Consider the following 23,703-nt stretch of genomic DNA (forward strand, 5'->3'; position numbering starts at 1 on the left):
CTTTAATATGCAAATTTGCTATACATTTTAAGTAGGTGGCTAAGAAGATGCCACAAGAAAACATTGTCTGAGGCTGTCAGTAAGACTTACTAGAAATAAGACACGAAAGACTTGAATTTTGGCCTTGCTGTTCTGATGTTTGAAGCTCATCGTGACACTAAATGTGCCGTGTTAAGGTTTATGGAATGGTAAGGATAGTAAGGGTAGAATAGAGCAGTGCTGGCGTAAAGACAGTGCTCATCTTTGTTGAGTGAATAAATTACTTTTATATTCGTTTTTAAAGGACTTAGAAGCTAACAGTTTTATGGAAAATAATATTGCTTGTATATTAAGGCTTTTAAAAAGATCATTACTGTTCTGATTTTGGACAGATCATGCTGCCTCATTCTTCATTAGTGAGGACTTACTATGTACACAGAGACATTGTGGATGGAGAGAAGAATTTCATAGAAGAAAGTTGCTGTGAAATTGGGAGTTTTCCTGGTATTGTAGGCTTTCTCATGCCGAAGCTGGCTAACCCTCGGTTCTTTCTCAGGTGACGGCTCAATGTGTGCAATAAAGTAAGAATTTAGAAAACACATTTGGAAATTCTTTTTTGATTAGAATATGTCAGCACACCAGTTCAGAATTTTAAAAATAATGTGCTTAAAGAACTCAGATAATGAGAGAAGGATCTCAATTTAAGAACTGATCTTTGACATGATGTAGTAAGGTTCTTTGATTAAGGAGTTAAATCAGTAACTCTGTTTGAAGGGAAAGAGAAAGGCAGTAGACTTTGAGATATTTTTTTTGAGAGGGCGAATTTAACATGCTGAGCCCAGAGCTTCGCGTGGCCTCTCCTCTCGCCCATCCTGCTACACTGCCATCACTCATGGGTAGCTCTGATTAGTGGTATTTTAAGCTTTTTCCATTTTGCAGAATTAAATATTAGTATTTTATCGAAGCATTATAAGGACGTTTAAGAGCAAGTTTTTGGTGTCAGAGAGACCAGGGTTCAAATTCTGATTCCTCCAGTTTAGCTGAGGAGCACAGGGTGTCTGGCAGCCTTTCTGAGTCAGCTCCCTCATCTGAAATCCGCTCATAATAATAGTACCTACTTCTTGAGGTTGTGAGGAAAAAGTGAGTTTCTTAAACTCTTAACCCAGTTCTGTCACATAACCACCATTTCATAAAATTTAGCTGATGTTATTTTGCTTCAGATACGTACATTAGAGGAAATTTTGCTCAAGAATATATTCTTAATGTGATTTGATGATATTGTGATTTCCCCCAGAATTATGAATATTGAGATGTTATGCTTAGCTTTATAATGGAAGATGAAAAAGAAAAGAGGGCTTGAGTGCAATATTTCACAGACAGGTATTCTATATGAGGATTGTCTGTATTGGGTCAAATGGTTCAGCTACCTTAGCTGGGTCTCTATAATAGTGACCAAACATAATAGTGCCTTAAGTATTGCTCAATTTCCCTATATAACTATCATTCTTCTATTATGTATGAATAAATGCATCATCCTTGAATCTATATTTTGAAGCAGCATAAACTTTATATATATATATCATATGTACTTGATATAGTCCAGTGATTCTTATTCTTTGGAGACTCCTGATTTGACAAAAGATACGAATCTTATCCCCAGAAAAATGTGCATGTGCATATTCAGAATTTTATATACAGTTATAGGAGGTGCAGGGACGCCTGCTGAACCCCATCTGTACACGCTGATGTAGCTATATGAACACAAATAAAGACAAGTAATAGGTTAACCAAGGATAAAAAAATTTCAGATAATTGAGGCAGACATGATTGGTGGAATGAATGAACAATGTAAAATAACGCGTGGTTAGGAAATCTGTGTTCTAGTTTGGCTTTGCTTCTAAATAACTACATATGTTAAGGGCAGGTCGCCCTGGCCTTTCTAGACTTAGTTTTGGTTTTCTCACTTTTAAAATGAGAACATTTGTAAGACTCCAGGCTGTCTTATAGTCGGTAATCTTTGAAGCATCTGTATAATTCAGGGACTTCTCCATTTCAAGCTGAATCTAAACTACGTATGAGACTTGGAAAAGAGAGGCTGCATTTACTGAGCATTGAGGTTTGTATGTAGTGACTGTAAGAAAGTAGGTGATGGAATTGTGAGCTGTTCGGAGCAGGAAAGGTAAGGTGAAAACCATGGGAAGTAAGGCTTGGAAAGTAGGTCAAGTTGGATTGTGCCTTGAAAGGACGGCCAAATCTTTCAGAGACAGTTGAGTCTTTTCATCTTTTATCTCTGCATCTAGTACAGCTTAGTGAATGATTGTGAATGAATGAGAGTCTGATGGGAACTGTTTAAACTCTTGATCTGATCAATATGATGAAGAGCAAGTAACCCACTGAGAGGCCTCTGGTACTATTAAAGAGGAAGAAAGTATTTGATAGGCACCTTCGTATTTTAATTGTAAAAGCTTATTATATTTTTGTACGGGACTTCCCTGGGGTTTCAGTGGTTAGGATTATGCGTTCCAGTGCAGGGGGTGCGGGTTCCATCCCTGGTCGGGGAGCTAAGATCCCACATGCCTCGTGTCCAAAAGGCCAGAACATAAAACAGAAGCAATATTGTAACAAATTCAATAAAGACTTTAAAAGTGGTCCACATTAAAAAAAAAAATCTTAAAAAAATGCTTATTATATTTTGTACATAACACTACCGGGATTACCTACCTTTTCCAAGGGTCTTGTATATTGTATAGCTAAACATTAAAAAGAAAAAACCCCTAATTTTAAAATCTTTATATGTACCTGTTACATATAATAAACTCAAGTAATTTATTTATCTTAGACCAAACATAATTTTGGTGTTCAGAGGAAAATGCATAATTTGTTGATTAAAAACGTACGAACAAATAATAGAACAACCTAAATTAGGCATTTAAATGTAGTGTGTAAATTCTACTGGAGTTAAGGCAAGCTATAATTTCCAAATGCTATTAGTGCTTAAAAAGAGTAATTCTTTATTGCTTACATAACACATGGACTTCAGTTTCCAAACCTTCTTCAATAAAATATGTGAAATGAAGCATTGTCAAAGGGTGCTTTCTTTTGGGGATAATTTGTAAAAAAAAGTTTTTGTTGACATATGACAGAATTCTGAAGGAGAATATTTATTGTTATTATTTAAAATCAATCTTTGTACATCTCTAGCTTTTCTGTTGCTGAACATTAGGAGAATTCAGGGAAGTTTTTTTTTTTAGATTTATTTATTTATTTTTGGCTGTGTTGGGTCTTCGTTTCTGCGCACAGGCTTTCTCTAGTTGTGGAGAGCAGGGGCTACTCTTTGTTGTGGTGCACAGGCTTCTCATTGTGGTGGCTTCTCTTGTTGTGGAGCACGGGCTCTAGGCATGTGGGCTTCAGTATTTGTGGCACGTGGGCTCAGTAGTTGTGGCTTGCGGGTTGTAGAGCGTAGGCTCACTAGTTGTGGTGCATGGGCTTAGTTGCTCTGCGGCATGTGGGATCTTCCTGGACCAGGGTTCAAACCCGTGTCCCCTGCATTGGCAGGCGGATTCTTAACCACTGCGCCACCAGGGAAGTCCCCGGGAAGTTTTTTTACATATGAATTGGGTCCATATTTTGGCCAGGAGTAGGGAAAAAAATAATTTTCCTAAGGCCTCTTTAGCATGCACACGCTTATACATGTGCACGTGCATGCATGTACCCACACATACATGTACATATGCAAAACATAACTTATACCTACATATATACATGTATAAAATCTGTGTCTTGCCTCAGCAGCAAATGCTCTGGCAAAATGCTTACCTGTGTTGTCTATATTGAGTGAAGAAAAAGTTACATGGTACATTGTAGTTTCTATAATATTAATTAATCTAGTTTATTTCACTATGTCTGAACCCCCTTTATAATGATCTGTCTTAAGGTAGCACTTAATTCATTTCACTAGAGAAAGAAGTCATTATGTAGTTTCTGTGTCAAGCAGTAAATCATGTTTAGTCTTCAGTTAAATGTAATAAAGGTATTGAAAAAATGGTGAGATACATAGTCTGTTATTGTGTATTTATTGAGCACCTAAACTAGAAAGGCCAAGAGAAATATCCATAGTCAGGGCTGATTTCAGTTGCTAAGGCTTTATAATTAAAGCAATATTTACTTATATGTGTTTATGCAGATTCAGTTAAAAGTAAAATATTCAGTGGGCATCTGTTAATCTTAAAATGGATACATTCTTTTTCAATCCCCTGAGGAGATCAAGGGGAACATATCCAGATACATATTTTGACCGGCAGATCAGTGTAAATGGGCCCTTCCTTTGAGACCATAGTGTTTTGTATATTGTGAAAATAAAAATAGGAATCAGACAAAATTTTAAGCAGAATTCTACCTCTCCCATTCATTAGCCACATGGCCTTGGGCAGGTTATTTCAAATCCCTTTAAAATGGAGATGATAACTTATCTTAGTGTTGCTTTGTGGATTAAACCAGATAATAGAATATAAGTGCTCAATAAAGGTAAATTTTCTCCCTTTCCTTCTTTACTCTGGGAGCTTTTGATATTTCATACTTGCCATGGTATATGAAGAATTTTTACACATTGTATTAAGGATTGTTTACTTCTCTTTTATTTTATTTTTTATTTTTAATTTTATTTATTATTATTTTTTGTGGTACACAGGCCTCTCACCGCTGTGGCCTCTCCCGTTGCGGAACACAGGCTCCAGACGCGCAGGCCCAGCGGCCATGGCTCACGGGCCCAGCTGCTCCGCGGCATGTGGGATCTTCCCGACCGGGGCATAAACCAGTGTCCCCTGCATCGGCAGGCGGACTCTCAACCACTGTGCCACCAGGGAAGCCCCATAAGCAGTTTTTAATTAAATTTCTTTAAAAGCTATAGGCTTCTCCACATTTTCTCTTTCTTAGATGGTAATTTTGGTAAATTGTATTTTTCAAGAAATTTGTCCATATCATCCAAAGTGTTCTCCAGAGTAAGATATAATTGATATTAAAACATAACCGGGGCTTCCCTGGTGGCGCAGTGGTTGAGAGTCCGCCTGCCGATGCAGGGGACACGGGTTCGTGCCCCGGTCCGGGAAGATCCCACATGCCGCGGAGCGGCTGGGCCCGTGAGCCATGGTCGCTGGGCCTGTGCGTCCGGAGCCTGTGCCTCGCAACGGGAGAGGCCAAAGCAGTGAGAGGCCCGCGTACGGCAAAAAAAACAAAAACAAAAAACAACATAACCAGATAAAACTTTGCTCTGTGTGGAAAAAATTACAACTTTTTAAGAGAGTCATTTAATGATTTAATATAAATAAATACTCTTTGTTGTGGTGTATGGAAGAATAGAAGTGTTTAATGTCACTGAAATTAGGTTTTTTATGTCCTTAGAATTTAGGCACAAGTATGATTTATATGGACAAATTTAGTTCCCTGAAAACTAATAGAGTTAGTTTCATGAAAATGATATTCAAAAGCTGTCAGTATGTGACATCTTTAATTAGATTGGAAGCTAAATTTTTAATCTTTGGCCAAAGTTCACTCTGGATAAATTTGACTAATGAATTATAATTTAACATATTCTTTGTTGTTCTTGGAAGGATTGTTTCTAAGTGATAGTAAATAAAAATAAGTAGTTAAGGTATGAAACAGTAGTATTTTAAAAACCTTCCGGGAGGTGGGGGGCAGTCAGTATTCAAATGGCCTCTACCTAAGAGTTGCCTATTAGTGGTGAGAATTGTCAGCCTTTCTTCATGTATTCAGATAGATCCTGCTTGTGCCTGGTACTCGGATTGGTTCTGGACATATGGATTATATATATTACATTACTGTCTTTTAACTGATATTGTTAACTTTGTGAAAATGTGACACTGGAGCTGAGACTTGAAGATTGAGGAGCAGATGGCCAGGGGATGGTGTGTGCAAAGGCTCTGAGGTAGGAAAGAGCTTGGTGGAGGGCCTAAGGCCCTGTGACTAGTGGGAGACGGGGGAGTTACCCAGCCCCAGTCAGGGAGAGGGAGAGGCAGGGTCACACATAGTAAGGATTTTAGATTTTATCCTAAGTGCAAAGGGAAGTCATTGAAGGTTTTGAGCTGTCTTGCTGTCCTGGTTTGATTCATCACGTTTCTCGTACCCAGAGTCACCTGGAGCTTTACGCTCCATGAGTACTATACTTTTGATTTTAATCCCTTTGTTTTTTTTCTGGAACTGATGCTTGTTGGTAGTCCTTGGCGAGAGGTTGAGTTTGGCAAATGACAGCTACTTCTTCTGCTCTTAGTGTTGGATACTGTGTCTCAGTCACATTGTCTATTTGCCATTCAGACAGTTTACTTACTGAGTAGGTCCCTTAGAGGTGCCAGACTTTATCTTTGCAATCATGTGTAAGCAGATACATATGGGGTATCCTCGTGGCTTTGCTCATGTTCAAACAATGTAGGATTAAAAGCACTAGGATACGGTATCCTTGCAGGATACGGTAGCCGCCAGTTTTGTCCTTTGGTCCAGTGTGGGCACTTGCCTGTTTTTTTAAAGAGGACTATAACAATTCTGAAAGGTGGAACCAGTTATAGTTTTGGTTCTTGCTCTTCTTCCCATTCTCAGTAGTCCCCAGATTTGTGAACCATGTAGCATACTCTTAATTGACTCTCAAGGAGAGGCTCTGAGAGTCTTTTTGAGCATGGTTCCCGCAGTCTCTCACCTCTTCTCTCCAATATGTGCAATTCCTTTTTCCAGAACAAACATCTTACCTATTTTTTTTTAGTGATTTGTGTAGTTGACTTACGCTAGAGTTAAATGTGTGTGTTGTGGATTATGTAGGGAGAAGGAGGAGCCAAGGGGCTGCCATCTGTGAAGGTGCCATTGTAGAAATGAGGTCGTTTGCCTGCAGTCTTAGAGCTAACGGGCTCATTCACCACTGTGACTTCGGAGCCTACTTCCTTTCCTCTCTTACCTGGATTCTTTCTATAATATATGTATATTGGGTTTAATTGTAACATAATTGAGTGAAATAAGAGCTGTTACCTTAGGAGACTGCATTTATTTTGATGCTGCTTTTCTTTCTTGAAGCATCTCTGGAATTCCTGTAAGAATGGTTGTGTGAGGGGGTGTGTTTTTAATTGTATTTAGCAGTAGCAGATCTTCATCTTTCTTTTTAGATTAATTGAATTTTTGGAATTTTTGGAGAAGTTCCTTTGATCTCCAAGTGGAAATGTACTGTAGGCAGTCAGGGATAGTGAATTGGAGCTAGAGATGGGGTGACCAACCATCTTGATTCTTCCGTGGTTGGACTGGGTGGGTGGGTGGATCCTGGGACAAGGGATTTCAGTGCACCAACAGGGACAGCTCCAGCCAAACCTGTATTCGTAGAGGCAATGATTGTAACCAGGAAAAGGAATGTCCCCTGTAAAGGAAAGAGTAAAGTTCAGGAGTCTGTTACTTTGTTGTATTCAGATGTTCTTGTCTGTGGGCCTTGATAGAGAGTCATTCTTAGGCTGAGATTAGGTAGGTGACAACCCTTGGTGTATGCTGAGACTAAAAATGCCCACAGGGATTCTAATCCCTTTAGAGCTGTGTATAAGGCCCTTTATGGTCTCGCCCCTGCTTATCTTACCACTTTCATGGTCTTGCTGTTGTCCTGTGGGACACTGCGCTGCAGCACACAGCTTGTAATTCCCTCAACTCGACTTGCCTGGTTTCTGTTTAAATGCTGCTTCACATGCTGTCTCCCCGTCCCCACGATGTCCTGTATTATCTTCTCCCTAACTAGTGCTAATACTACACATTCTTCAAAACTGAACTCAGGTTCTCACATTCTCCAGAATACGAGTTTGCATTAGGAATGTCTTGCTTGATAAATATGTGTTGAATGAATGAACAAATAATTTGAGGGGCAGGAGGTGCAATGAGAATTTTTTAAGTGGGGAAAACCACTTTAAATATCACTTTTTATACTACTCATCTGTGGAGGCTGTGATACACTCGTCGTGGAGTTACAGGGAAAGCAGAGAGCATGAGTGGTTGCACGTGGCTGTGGTGTAGGCTCTGCCTCTCACCTGGAACTTTGATGTGTTTGCTTCCTGACTCAACATTGACTAAGCGTCCATCCATAATCATACGTTTCTTAGGCTCATTTTGTCTCAGAACTGACCTCTCTTTAGTAGTGAAATGTTCACATTGTAGCATCTTAAAGCAGCTTGACATAGAGAGTTGTGGACCCTTTTCCCTCGTGGATGTTCTTATGTGTTGTAAAAGGTAGAATTGAGTAACATTCTAGCACTTGTTGAACAATATTTTTGAGTAAAGTACAGAAACTTGGAATCAAACATTAACCTTAAAACTCACCTTGGAAGCTAGTGATGTATTAAATATTTACCTTTCTGAAAACAAAATTGCAAAGTAAGGTCATTATAGGTGACTTGAAGGGCAGGGGTGGGTATCTGTGCCATTTTGATGTGTTGGAATGTTGTCTTTTTAAGAAGTATTCCAAGTAAGTGGGCCATTGGCTGGCAGCCTAGAGTGACTTTCTATATGGAGATTTTGGTGGATGGAATTTGTTAAAATGGTATTTGACCTGTATTCAACTTCAATTTTGGACAAATCTCATTTTAGGCATGATTACATGGAAATGTAAATATAATATGTTTATGCTACAGATTTTAGAGAAATGCAGAAATTTGTTTGGGTCATAGAGTAGTGCAGGAAAAGAAGGCTGGTGAATTTGTGGTTTAAATTGTAGAAACTGGGGTAAATTTTACCACATTCAGTGGCTTAAGAAGGGAGTTTTTTCCCCCAATACTTAAGACAGAGTCATATATCTTTATTGTCTTCATCCTCAGTTTAAGAGTGTGTTTAATTCTGAAAGTAATAAAGTGTTCAAATTGTAGGGGATTTTAAAATGCAGAAAAGTTTTAAGGAGAAAGAAATTACTTATGGTAGTAATCCCAGCCTCAATTTTGGGTGCAATTTTCTTTCCCTCCATTCCTCCCTTTCTTCTTTTCTTTAGTTTTTAACTTGAGGACACAATCAGATCTTCCTGCAAATAAAAGTTTTTTCATTGAATCCCATAACGTAAGCATTTTTGTTTATTATAAACTGTCATCATTTTAATAGCTCAGTTGAACTGTAGTTCATATAAAGTGAGCCATCCATGGTTTACCAAACCATTCCCTCACTCATTGTTAGACATTTAGAGTTTTTGGGGGAGGTGGGAGGGACATTTTTTGCTATTATAAATGGTAATGCTGAAGGGTGCATATCTGAATGTAGTTTGTGTTAATGTTGTAAGCTAGATTTATATGCAAGGATTTCTAATTAATAATGACAGATATGACAAAAGTGAAAATGGAAATATTTCTTTTGTGCTGTGTATTTAACTACCTAAGACTAAAAATTCCAGTGTTTAAATTTTTGAAATTATTATCCCTTTTCTCTTTGGTCTGTCACTCTTTGGTTTGACCTTAGTCATTTCATAATCTATATTCACCAAATAATAGTTGATAAATCCTTGAAATATTTATTTTATGTACAATGGGTATTTTGGATGTTTCCTATCTTTTTGTTTTCTCTTTTCTTGCATTTTATATTTTCAAAACTTGTCTGATGGTGATGATGATGATGACGACGGTTACTTGCCCAGCTGTGTACCATTTCATTGCCTAAGAAACAGTTCAGTCATGTTTGCAGTGATGCCTGGGGAGCCAAACAGAAGTAGCACGTAGTATTTTTTGGTTTTTGCTTTTAAAGAGGACTAGTGGACACAAAGGTGTTTAATTTTATTTTACATTATATACCATGTTTTGTGATTTAAATTTGTTTGATTTTCATCGTACTGGAAATTCATAATGACTAGGTAGTGTGGTTTTTCAGGTTCATCTGATTAAAAATACTGTATAAAATCTTGTATAGTACTTTAACTTTGTATGAGAATAATTTTTTTATATTGAATCTTAGGATTGATACAACATTTTAGGTTCTTTAAGGAGTTCCTTAAAGTCTTAAGAATTGTATGACAACAGTGGTTGTAGATAGAGATGGTATTGTGGTTTCTTTAAAACTATCTTTTTTTGAACATTTTCTGTGCAAGGACTTTTGCTCTACCAAGGTTATTATGTGTTTAATTACTTAATCGTCATAATAGGTGCTCTATTTTATAGGCAAGGAAACAACCTTAGAGAGAGGTAGTAGAGTCTGATAAACCTTGGTCTTCCTGACACTGGACTCTGCTAGCATTCAGATTATTTTAAATGAAAGATACTTAAAAAGAAAGAAAGAGAAAAGACTGCTTTCTACATCCCCAGTGGCCTTACCCAGTGTCCCTCCCACATCAGAGGGCCTCGGTGAGGAGGGAATGACTATATTCCAAAATATTAAGAAGTGAGAGCATTGGCTTGACTTAGGAATTAACTTAAAACAGCCTCCTCTCTTTCTCCTCTAACTTCAGTTTAGAAAAGGGAGGTTGTTTGGAGTTATTTGTAAATACCTTGGATCCTTCTTGTGTGCAGATTCCTTTTTAGGAACAAGAGGAGGTGTTTGCGCACTTAAGTTCTATTTTCATTTTTAAAACTGCTCTCTCCAGTGCAGTTGAGCAGTATATTTTAGGATTTTTCTACTGTTTTAAGTTTCAAGAAGTGGATTTTGTTATTTGGCGTGAATACTTTTTGAGAATTGGACTATTTTTTTTTCTTTAAAGCTAATGTTGGGGAAATATAATTAAAAACAAAATCTCCTCCCAACCCAGAAAATCTCTCCAAAAATGTAGAAGGGAAGGAAGAAATTTTATTGAGTAAGCATTAAACTAGAATGTGATGTGTATCTCAGGCTATCCACTAAAGAGATTGCAAAGACAGAAACCTTATTCTTTTGTATAGCTAAGTGGTTACAACACGTTACACCCATGTTTTCAAGATAAAATTGCTACTTTTCTCGTATCTTTATGACTGGTGGTAGGTTTTGCAGTTTGGAGTCAGTTGCCAAATTAGGCCATCCTAGGAAACTGGGAGATTGGGCATTATCTTTCTTGGTGATGACATATCTTAAGGAAACATTCCTGAGAAGTGAGACTGGCTAGAGGCTTATTTGGCTTTTATAAAGATTCAAGTACAGCACAAAAGGACTGAAAAAGAAGTTCTGAAAAAAAAAAGGAGGGGAAAGAGTCTCTTTCCTTTATTTTCAAGTGGGAGAATTGAACCGCTTATTTTTAATTTGCCCTTATGTCAGCAACCTGTATTATAAACCTGTTATTTTATATCCATAGCCAAGGATGCTCTTAGCATTTAGGCTTTGGCTGGAGTTAAAGTTAATGTCTTGGATCTCCATAGCATATTTGTTACTGTATTAGAGACTAAAAGCTCTTCAGACGTTTTTTAGTTTTATCTGTTAGCTTCCAGGAGTATTTTTGACAGTGTTTTAATGTCACAGTATTGATGTTGTGTGGGTGTGTTCTTTTGTTCACTATGGAACTTCATGGTAGTTGCGCATTTTGGGCTTCATGAGAGTAGGAATGAAATCTGGACAGTAATATTTGTAAAGTTAGTAGTATCAGAATCTGTGACACATAATAAAATGAATGAGTTGGAAGTTTTCTGTTACCAATTTTGAAAATATGTACCAGGAAGCTCTAGATGCCTTTAGACTTCAAACTAGGAGGGTTAGCTGTCTGTTGTTACAAGCCTTTGTCTGAAAGAGTACAGCCATATATGGGATCTAGATGCTAGATTAGGTTAAGTTTGTTGGTTTATACTAGAACTTGACTGAGCATCTGGTATGTGGCATGTCTTTTTCAGAGTTATCTTAAAGGGACCTATCAAACATGAGTCATGTATGTAATTTAAATCGTCATCAATTAAAATGAGAAAACTTGACCTGTTGGCTCCGTAGTATGAACATAAGTTGTCATTGTACTTGGCATGTTAACTTTCTAATTTATCTCTATACAGAATTGTCTAGGGAAGTAAGTTGGATAACTCAACAATAATTTTGTAATAGTGGAGTTGCATTAAGTTTTAAAGGATTATCAGCTTATTATTTTGGCTACGGTGTTTCTAGAAAAGAGGTGAATATGAATTGGAAAGATGTCGAGTGTGACACATCAGGCCAAGTTGGTGTATTGCATTTGCATCATACTAGGTGGCAGTACAGAACGGAATTAAAAGTCAAAGCATGAGGTAGTTTTTGAAAACACGAACTTACTCATTAGGAGAGTAAGGGGTTATAAGTTCATGTAAAATAAAGCATGGTACTGACTTACTGTAGTCTTTTAGTATTTTTTTATTTTATTTTTTTTGTGGTACGCGGGCCTCTCACTGTTGTGGCCTCTCCCGTTGCGGAGCACAGGCTCCGGACGCGCAGGCTCCGGACGCTCAGGCTCAGTGGCCATGGCTCACGGGGCCCAGCCGCTCCGCGGCATGTGCCATCTTTCCGGACCGGGGCACGAACCCGTGTCCCCTGCATCAGCAGGCGGACTCTCAACCACTGCGCCACCAGGGGAGCCCTCTTTTAGTATTTTTAAAGCCAGATTTTACTGGGGGGAAATGTAATTTACTTCCAGGAATTCTCCTTATATCTAATTGGATTGTACTAACAACTCTTAAAAATTCCCAATTGTAATAGAACATAATAAATACTAATTTTTAAAGGGCAGCCCTTTCATACATACACTGTTTTCTTGATTCCCAATAGATAAATACAAAAATTGTTTTTATCAGAGATCTTATTCTGATAAGATAAATATCAGAAAAGTTTGTCAAGTAGGAAATTTCTTAAAGTTGTTTTTTAAAAATGAGTTGTATGTTCTAAAATATTCTCTCTGATTGCTTTTAGGTTACCTAGGGTATGAATTAATACAGACTTGGAAACTGAAAGAACTTAGAATCAGCATTTGGAGGTAAATATGTACATACTAAAGTAGTGTTAAGGCTTCCCCATTCTGCGTTGTTACCTTATTAGCAAAACCAATTTGTGTATGAAATGAGAAAGTTTAACCTCCATGCACGCACTGTAGACTAGACTAGACTAGACACAAATAAGTGAAAAGAAACCACTGCCAATTTGTTTTTCCTGAGCTTGTGGTAGTAGAAGCATTGCAGTTAAGGAGCATAAATGAAATCCGGTATCAAATCTAAAAAAAGCAGCATTTGTTGATTAAATCAAGCTTTTCACCTCAGTACTTTATGCTTCCTCATTTATTTTTTTTATTAATTTATTAATTTATTTTTGGCTGTGTTGGGTCTTCATTTCTGTGCGAGGGCTTTCTCTAGTTGTGGCAAGCGGGGGCCACTCTTCATCACAGTGCGCGGGCCTCTCACTGTCGCGGCCTCTCTTGTTGCGGAGCACAGGCTCCAGACGTGCAGGCTCAGTAGTTGTGGCTCACGGGCCTAGTTGCTCCGCGGCATGTGGGATCTTCCCAGACCAGGGCTCGAACCCATGTCCCCTGCATTAGCAGGCAGAGTCTCAACCACTGCGCCACCAGGGAAGCCCTACGCTTCCTTATTTTTTGACTTATAATTTTGATTTTGATTTATAATCTCTTAGGATTATTTAGGACCACCCCTAAATTTAAATTTCTCCACAGTATTGACATTGTTGAACTGTGTTCTTAAATTTTTATTCATAAATGAATTTTATAAAAGAGTTTATCATTAGATTAAATTGTTCTTTGAGTTCGTATTTTTAATTTCCTTTGAGAAGTTGAAATTGCTGATAGATTTCATACTTGTAGTGAAAGCTTGCTGCCGGGTGATTAGGATTACTCAGCCAGGTACTCTTCTGGTGATCTTCTTTACTTCTTTTGTGTATATGAATTTAGGAAATGACACATCTCTGTCCTTCTATTTATTTATTTTTTCCATTTCCCTAATCACTGTCTTTAGAATTTATGTACTTTGTTTGATTTCCTTGCATTCATTTTTAAATCTTTCCTCTAACTTTTCTCAAGACAGCCCACGCCCCACCCCAGTCTCTGGGAATTAGGCATGCTATTGTTATAGCTCATTCTCTTGTTCTTTGTTTTAGAATACGACTTAGTATCCTAAAATAACCCAGATGTCTTTTGTTTAAATTTTAATCCAAAGTAATGGCCTTTTATTCAGCTTTTCATATCCATAAGGCTTTCTTGTAGATGCATTTATATTTAGTTTAAGAACAGGAGTCTTAAACTTGGCTATTTTTGCATTTATTTTTAGAGCAGAAGCTTGGGTATGCTGTGATTTTCCAATAAACTGCTATCACAATGTCAAAATGCAGTTCAGACAACAGCAACACAGAGATCTCAAACATTAAGACGGTAAATCTGGGCTTTATCGTATGTGGAAAGAGGAAGAGAGTTTTTATTCATGTGTTTTACTAAGTTATTTCTAAATGAACCATATAAAAGCTATGAAACAACCTCACAGCTTTCATGAGTGTTAATTGTTTGACCAGAAATTTGAAATCTATGATTGGAAAATAGTCATGTGGATTACTCTGTTGGCTCTGCTGAAGCAGTTAACCATAGTCAGTTAATCTGTGAAACTATAGAACTTTCACTTACCAGCAGGGATTCAGAGCTTTTCATTAAGACCAAGTTAAGAAAAAAAAATCTATTTAAACATGCCAAAGAAAGTAAAAATTGGCAAAATTATAGGTTTTTCAGTTTTCACATTATTGGATTACTTGTTGAGTTTTTTAATGTTGGATTTGCTTTCTTCAGATAGATAGTGTATCGCTGGGGCCAGTCACTGTGTACTAAATGAATGAAAATTAATTTAAATATTGTGACCTTCTGGAAATGTAACAGGGTGGGTTCAATTGCCGTCCTCCATTTCCCTGCAAATTCTCTGTCTTGTATCCACCCTTCAGGGTGAGTAGGAGTGGTGCGGGTATGGATTTCCAAACCAAATACTGTAGAAATAACTTTTGAACTATGATTCTGTTCTGTATGGTATTGTGTGGACATTCATGAATCTCTGATTCAGTACATCAGATATTTATTTAAATGTACATATGGTACATTATACCAGGTAATAAGAGCTGCAAAGAATGAGACACACATCTAGTTCTCGTGGAGCATGTTTGCCAGTGTGCCAGTAAAAGGATAAGTCGTGTATGTATGTGTCTCTGTGAATGTCTGCAATGTGATGTAAGTTATAAAAGGCAAATAGAAACTGTTTGAAGGTTTTCATGTCACGCACATGGACAATATTTGCACTTTACGAACCTGTATTTTTTGTTCGCCATGTCTGGGGTGTGATTTGGTTCAGTAGGTGGTAGGAATATGTGTGAGACATACAGCTCTTGTACTCAAGGAGATCCTAGTCTAATGGGTAATATTTATTTATTTACTTTTTAAAACTCTTTATTTGGAAGTAATTTCAAACGGACAGAAAATAAGATTAGGACAAAGAATATGTGCTTTACCTATTTTGCCCCATTTGCTTTATCAGTTGCACCCATTCTCTCTCTGTATATCTACGTGTAGTTTCTTCTTCTGAACCATTTGAGAATAAGTTGCATACGACATGACCCTTTTACTCCTAAATATTTCACTATATATTTGTCAAGAATAAGGATGCTCCCCTGCATAGTCATGGTGCGGTTATCAACTCAGTGAATGTAACACTGCTGTATCTACAGCCTTATCAATGGACTCTGTAATGGTCTTTATGGCATTGCTCTCAGGAAAGGATCCAGTCTGAGGTCAGTTACTGCGTTTAGTTGTCATGTCTCTAGAGTCTTCTTTAATCGGGAACATTTTCATAGTTTTTCTTTGTACTGATACTGATAATTTTGAAGAATATAGTTCCCCCTTAAGAAAATGGAACAACAGCAGCAAAAAAGGAACATGCTTCTGTTTTTTAGACTATTCTAAAAATAGACTTTATTTTTAAACTACTTTATATAGTCTATAATAAATTTTTAACTAAATATTTATAAATAGAGTATTTTAGACTATTTTTTAGACTGTTCTAAAAATAGAACATTCATTTACTTTTTAGACTATTTTCTGGCACTGTCATTATTATTAATGTTGTCTACATGAAAAGAAATGATGACAGTGATAGGAAGGAGGGTTCCTGCTGTACATGGTTTCTGGAGGTGGAAGAAGTGTGTTTGGGGATTTACACTGCTGCCCTCTTTTCTCCTTTTAAAATTTCCATCCACCACCAGGATTTAGGCTTCTTTCCTGATCCCTTCCACCATGTCTTTGTTTGGTCTTGGATTAACATTTGGGTTGGGTGAAAAGTGAGGTGTCAGGCTTAACAATGATAAATCATCCTACCAGTAAGCAGCCTGGAGTAATGAAGGAGAAGTACAGTTGTCCTTCAGTACCCACGGGAATTGGTTCCAGGTCCCCTGCAGATGCCAAAATCCGTGGATGCTCATGTACTATGCCCCCTTGCATAGTGCAGTTGGCCCTCCGTATCTTTGGATTCATCCAGCCAAGGATAGATTCGACCTGCGGGTGTGGAACCCGTCGATAAGGAGGACCGTAGAGATATCCCAAGAATGGTAGGCAGGTGGGAAGTGCCTGCAAATCTCTTGGGCCTTCAGCGTGGCCTGCTGGGTCTTCGGAGGTTAGGCATAGCCTTCCGCTTCAGGTTCTCTACAGCGGCGTTAAGAAGCTTGAATGATCAACCTGAGGGTGTTTATCCTGTGGGCCTGTAGAGTTGGGAGAAGTGAATGCTGAGTGTAAAAGGGGTAAAAGGAAAGGCTGTTGGGACTTTGATTCAGTAGAGGGTGAGCACATTATTTCTCATGAAAGACATAGTTCTGCTTGACCCAGGCAAAATAATGACTTGATAGTTTTTCATAATGTACTCTGGAATGCTGTGCTTGCCATCTTCCTCTGAGAGGGATAATGAGAATGGTTGTGCTGTCTGGTCCACGGACACGCCTGCCTTGCTGAGGTCCTTGGCCCTGGAGCCATTTGCCCCTTTACCATTTACTTGAGATCCTACTTGTATTAGCTGGATGTTGAATTCTTGTCAACTGAATTGAGCTCTGAAATCAGAATTTGGTATTATACCTATGCATAAAAGAGACTCTACTCTTGAGACTTCTTGTTGGATTAGCTGCAACAATTTAAGTCACTGTGTTGTACAATGGTTATAAATTTAACATGTCAAGAGATTCAGAGTTTTTGTTGTCAAGGAACAAAGAGTGGGGATTCTTTCTTTCCAGTGTCATAGAGTAATAACAATGAACACTGCAAAGCAGTACAAGGGAGAAAATTCCCTTCTACAAGGCAGGTAAATTCTGATGATGATGGACTTTCACGTAGAGATTTGAAACCCTAACCCTCTATCTGCAGGTTAGGAATTTTAAAAAGACTGAATTATTATTTTCTCATTTTACATAATCATTTTTATCTTTGGGGAAGAATATATGCAATATAGAAGAGTGCTTAGATACCATGAAATAACTTTTATTTCACAGAATGGTGTTGCCTTGTTTTAATTTATCTAGGATATGAATAATTTTAAAGATACATATGTAAATAGTTGAGCAGCTGTGCAGTTGTGATAGGTTATCAATTGAGAAGAATGACCTTCTGTGTTTATGGTCCTTTGATAAAATGACCAAACGTTGGCAGGCATTTGAATCCTTCCTGTGTGCAGGCACAGTGCGAAGTGCCTTCCATACAGTTTTCTCATTATTTTATCAATAGTAGCATCATAGAATTTACAAAGAATGTTTGAAATATATTTACGTATGTATTTACATGTTTTGTATATATACACGTTATTTTAAAGGGCATCGATACTGTACATATTTTCTCTTAAAGGTATATTATGGACACAGTTCTGTGTCAGTAAATACAGATCTGTCTTATCTTATGGATTTATAGTATTCTATTTTAAGACTAGACCATAATTTACTTAGCTAATTTTTGATTAATTCATTTTAAGGTTATTTCTTGTTCTTAAGTAATAATGCAGCAATAAATATTCATGTGTTTACCTCTTTGTGCAGCCGCCTAATTCTTTTAGACAGGTTTCTAGGTGTAGAATTGCTGGGTTGGCGAGTACAGAATGCTTGACTTTTAAAACGATCCTCTTAGATCACGAAAAAGCTAAAACAATTATGAAGAGTTTGAAAAGGCCCATAGGAATGATATTCTGATGTTCCTCTTGTTTCCGTGCTTTCTTTTGTTTTTAACCCTGCATGGTTGTGTAATGGTATTCTTTTTCCCTTTTGTAGTAAGCTGTGCTAGAACAAAAATGCAATGAAAGAAACACTGGATGAATGAAAAGCCCTGCTTTGCAACCCCTCAGCATGGCAGGCCTGCAGCTCATGACCCCTGCTTCCTCACCAATGGGTCCTTTCTTTGGACTGCCATGGCAACAAGAAGCAATTCATGATAACATTTATACGCCAAGAAAATATCAGGTACTAATGAGAACACTAATACTGGAGCATTTTCACTAAAATGGAATAAATTAGCATACAGTTGACACAACTTATATAAAACTCCTTTACCTTTTCAAGCTTTCCTCTTCTGATTAATTTTCTCATTCCAGATACTTTTTTTCTTAATAGTCCTTTTCTTTTCTAACATCTGCTGGGTAATTGATTTGATAGTTTTATTGGTGAAATTTCTTTTTCTTTTTTTTTTTTCCCCCTGTGAAAACTTCACTGTTCCTTAGTATCTATTTGGGTGTGTCTGTCCTCATGATCTGGGTAGGAATTGAGATTGGTTTGAACAGCCTTGGACTGGCAGAAGAACCATGGTTATCGTCACTTCAGTTCATATTATTCTAGAGAAGTTTTCTGTCCCTGTGAAGATAATTCTTAAAGAAGTTGTAAGTGCCACTTCAACGCATTTACACAGCACGGCTATGTGTAACCGGTATTTCAATGCCTCTGATTATTATTCTCATATAAAGATGTAGAACGTATGCTCTTTGAAGGGGCAGATTTGTTGGAGGAAGATTTTAGAAAACAGTGAACTTTTCTGAATTAAAACAAATCCAATTTTGTAAATTCTGTACTTAGATAAGAAGTGTATAATCTCTTTTTCCCACTGTATTTCTAGGTTGAACTGCTTGAAGCAGCTCTGGATCATAATACCATAGTCTGTTTAAACACTGGCTCAGGGAAGACGTTTATTGCAGTACTACTCACTAAAGAGCTGTCCTATCAGATCAGGGGAGACTTCAACAGAAATGGCAAAAGGACGGTGTTCTTGGTCAACTCTGGTAATAAAAAATTATTTTATCAAATTGTGTGGAGGAAAACTGGATGAGATTTTATGGTTAAGGAGATTTTTTCTGTGGGTATTAAGTTAAACTCTTGAAAGTATAGAGAGGTTGATGAATAATGTTTGTTGAAGCAGAAATATCATTCTGTCTTATTTCTTAACTTTATAGTATTTCTCTTAAATGTTAGTCATCTTACTTCATAGGTGTTAAACTTCAGCTTTTTTCTAAAACGTAATTGCATTTAATTCTGATTCTGCATTTTTTTTGAAGGATTACTTTCGGAATATAATCTGATCTAAGTAGTTATTTTTGTTTTTGATGTTTTAGCTTCACACAGTGTATCAAAAGGTGCTTGATTATGAAATAGGTAACTTTGATTTATGATCTTGCTATACCAGTTGTAGAAAGAAAGTTAGATGCTTAACTTAAAAGTTAGATATTCAGTAAGAGTTTAAAGTACCGGGTTTTATGTGTTTGGGATTAGATATTAAACTAAAAAGTATAAAATGTGAACATAAACTGCTCGGGTACTAATATAACCATGTCACTCCTCTTCTTTTTTTTTTTTTTGATTGTCTCAGCATGTGATGTTCTCATGTGCTTTAAATACATATTAGTCTGTCTTATTTCTTGGTGATACAGTCTGATTTTATTGAAGAAAACAGGAAGGGTGGATCTGGAGTAGTTGCCATTCCAACCTAGAAATTATATTCTTAGATTGGGGAAAAATCACCTTTAAAGAAGGAAGGTGGTATAAGGCTCTCTGAAGTGAATGACAGAGGGTGGGGTGGTGAGTCTAATAAGTGTGTTTTGGAGATTACTGTGAAAATATGATTTTAAATTGGCTATCTAAAAAATTGGTGGTCAGGTGTAATATATAATAATAAGGATTTCCTTAACTGTTTAACTGTTAGTAGTCCAGAGAGCCATTTAGGGAAGAGTTCTCATATTTACACGGAATATTATATTTGTAATCAGCAAACCAGGTTGCTCAACAAGTGTCAGCTGTCAGAACTCACTCAGATCTCAAGGTTGGGGAATACTCAAACCTGGAAGTAAGTGCATCTTGGACAAAAGAGAAATGGAACCAAGAGTTTACTAAGCACCAGGTAAGACTTGTAGAGAATTTTCACTTAATAAATCTGTACAAGTCCTTGGTTTATAAGATGATCTGTAGCCTTGGTTGTCTGAATTAGGTTTGAAAACTCTACTTTTCTGTACTTTGTCAGCCTAGAAGCTAGCCCTCATGTGTTTTCTTACTATAATCTCATCCTAAAGCCAGGTAAATTACTGACATGTATTGCTCTTATGCGATAGAAAAGAAACAGCTTTTACAGTATGATTTACTTGCTTGAAAAACACAAATTCCTATGACCTATTTCCATCTTGCAGATAACTTGCTTTCACAAAGTTTATTCTTGAGTTAAATGTCTTGAAACTGGAGACGTTTCTTGGTTGAGATCTTAGCGTCTTTGATGGAAGACTTCCTCGTAGACGTTTCCATGTAGCCAGCTTGTGTTGAGGGCCTTTCGTGTGTTGGATCTGAAGTGGTTAAGAGATGCTTCCTAACTAACCTAAGCAGTCCCCAGTTTGCTAGTATGTCTTACATATTGGGGTAAAGCCCTCATTAGTAAAGCACTTAAAATCCACAGAATGATAAGCCCCTGTCTGCTTCCAGAAAACCTTGTCAGTTTGATGGGGAAAAACTATGATAAAACTGATAGGTCTTATCAGTCAAAATTATGGCTCTAGGAACCTAAAAACCTGAAGTAGATTTAGTAGATTTATCATAAAAACATGATCTCCATTATCAAAATTTTCTTTCTTGTCTCTTTCCGCGTTTTCCTAATTTTACACCTTGGTTCTCAAGTACGAGCTTCCATACGTTGAGGATTTGGGTTTTAATTTTTACTGATGAGTGTCTTAATCTTCACCTAAAATACAGTGGTTTCATAATCTGATTTCATAGAAGTGTGTCCAGGCAGGTGAATGGCATGTGTTGTATACTGATAGCAGCTTTATTTTAGGTTCTCGTTATGACTTGCTATGTCGCCTTGAATGTTTTGAAAAATGGTTACTTATCACTATCAGACATTAACCTTTTGGTGTTCGATGAGTGTCATCTTGCAATCCTAGACCACCCCTACCGAGAAATTATGAAGGTAAGTTTTTAGATTTTATCAGTCTTAATAATGCAGGTCAAATTACTGAGTATAAGCAATGTTTTTATAGATCAAAAGCAGTATTAGTTACCAGTTTGGGGAACTTGGTTCCAGTGTAGGAATGAATGAATGAATATTAAATTAATGTTCATTTAAATCTATAACCTATAATATTAAACTGTAATAAATTTATAACAAGTTCTAAATCTATAATAAAAATTTAAACATAATATAAATCAATAAATTATATGATCTATCATAAGTGAATTCATAATCCATCATAGCATATTTAAATGTTCCTTTTTGATAAACTGATCTTTTAAACAAGCTACAGTAATTCTATAAGTGATAATTTTAGTATTTGTTAGGTCTTCTTGACATGTTTTATTAGGATGCTGTCTCTTTGGTTAGGGCCTTGCAAAATGAATCCCTTACTGTCAGTATCTTTTCTTTTGTTAGCTCTGTGAAAATTGTCCATCATGTCCTCGTATTTTGGGACTAACTGCTTCCATTTTAAATGGGAAATGTGATCCAGAGGAATTGGAAGAAAAGATTCAGAAACTGGAGAAAATTCTTAAGAGTAATGCTGAAACTGCAACTGACTTGGTGGTCTTAGACAGGTATGCACTTCGTATTGACTTGGCTTTAATGAGACCTGCTGTGACAGTTTTAGGCCTTCAGTCTCAGTGCTTTGCAGATAGTCTCTAAGAGAACAAATGGCTATTAAAAGGAAAGAGCAAGGCTAAGAATTCCTTATCAGGATAGTCATCTTCGAATGCAAGAATCTGACGTTATTTCCACAGAGAGTAATGGAGGCGTTTCTGCCTTAAGAGGAAATGCCTCATAAGCGCGGGCCCATCCTATTTGCTGGTGTTGACGAGGACTGGGGAACTCAGGAAATCGGCGTCCTTTTCTGCAAGTGTGGGCACTTGGTTGTTTTGACCCACGTGTCCCACATGATGCTTTGAAAGAGCATTTATTTATTTACAGGATTCAATATTTTACAACCTGCTTTAAAATAATAGGAAACACCCTCTAGTTTTGAAAGTGGGTGTAAATTTCTGAGAAGATGTTTATGACTTTGAGGTTTGTCTCTTTTCGAAGGGGTTGCTGTTTCGAGTTTCATTAAAACGTGCAGACACAAACAGCCTTTTTGATCTAAGTTGGTGGAAGTGAGCCTATATAAATGAGGTTTTTAAATAAATATAACGAATTCAATTCATATTAAAATACCCTTCTTAGATATAGCCTTTAACAAGGTTAAAGATTACCAAGCGGTGGTTCTTAGGACAGTTATAATAGAGATGACTTATTTCTCAGGTTATGAAGTTAAGTCACACATGGGTTTTGAGTACTGGCTCCACTAATTGTAAGCCATGTGACTTCAAGTGAGTCATTTATTGTTCCTGGGCCTGTAAAATGGCATTAGTGGTTTCAAGGGATTCTTTGATGGCATGGAAAACACCTTGTGGTGTACCTGTCATTTAGTAGGATTTTGGAAAGAGTTCTCTTTGTGGAGTGAGGTGAAAAGGTAACTTGTAGATTCATAAAACTTATGAATCCAAATGTAAGGTGAAATACAAATCTCGTGGCCTTAAGGACATGCGTTTTCTGATTTTCCTGAGCTAAGACAGTCTGTGATGTAGAAGTGAAAGGCTGTACTTTTGCTTTTATCTGACCTGAATTAGATTGGTAGGCCTGTACTACTTGAAGTCTTTAGGAGAAGCAGTGGTATTAGAGTGTTTGGGTAAAACTGGTAAGTAATCTATTGAGTCTGGCATTACCTAATTCTCAAAATGTGACTCTTAAAAATTCTCTTTGGGAATAATGAAAACTGTAGTATTTAAATATGTCTTTATTGTGTTTCTTTTCCTTAATTAATTATTATATGTGCTTTTAGGATTTTGTGTGTTGTTCTGGTTGTCGTATTATGAAAGTCATGAAAGATCCAATTACGTGAATGATAATGTAATTGACTGAAATTTGGGGGAGGTTTCCTTATGAAGATATGTTAAAAACACATTAAAAATAAAATTGACATTTGCAAATGCTAAACGTTTTCAAATAGTGTGGAAATGGATAAATTTAATGGTAACACTTCCTCTCTATGATCTTCTCCCCTCCCCCTTCCCTATTTCTGCTTCTGAGAAATCATCATTATTGAGTTTCTTGAGTATTTTGACTAACATTGTTTCTCATTCTGGATGATGCCTAAGGGGGCAAAAGATGAAAGGCTAAACCTAAAAAACCAAATGAAGAACCTGGGATAATAATGCAGTAACAAAATTCATATTGAGACCTAACAGGCAATCGCAGTACGGATAGAAGGAGTACCACTTTAGGAATGCTTGTTGTGAGCCTGCTTGTTACTCCAAATGAAA

General features: G+C 37.0%; 1 protein-coding gene across 2 annotated transcripts in view; it reads left to right on the top strand.

Moving 5' to 3' along the window:
- DICER1 (dicer 1, ribonuclease III) overlaps nt 1-23,703 on the top strand; it is a 65,305-nt gene that overhangs the window by 4,413 nt on the left and 37,189 nt on the right. Inside the window, exons 1-7 of one of the 2 annotated variants that reach the window (XM_082647681.1) lie at nt 12,852-12,865; nt 14,163-14,263; nt 18,160-18,348; nt 18,995-19,157; nt 20,139-20,269; nt 21,188-21,322; nt 21,782-21,942. In XM_082647681.1, coding sequence (XP_082503807.1) covers nt 18,205-18,348; nt 18,995-19,157; nt 20,139-20,269; nt 21,188-21,322; nt 21,782-21,942 — 734 coding nt within the window. In that variant the 5' untranslated portion in view covers nt 12,852-12,865; nt 14,163-14,263; nt 18,160-18,204. Of the gene's footprint in view, nt 1-12,801; nt 12,866-14,162; nt 14,264-18,159; nt 18,349-18,994; nt 19,158-20,138; nt 20,270-21,187; nt 21,323-21,781; nt 21,943-23,703 lie in introns of those variants that run through there. The other variant, XM_082647682.1, reaches the window with a different exon arrangement.

This window comes from Grampus griseus (assembly GCF_964374135.1).
Source record: "Grampus griseus genome assembly, chromosome: 2".
Lineage (NCBI taxonomy): Eukaryota > Metazoa > Chordata > Mammalia > Artiodactyla > Delphinidae > Grampus > Grampus griseus.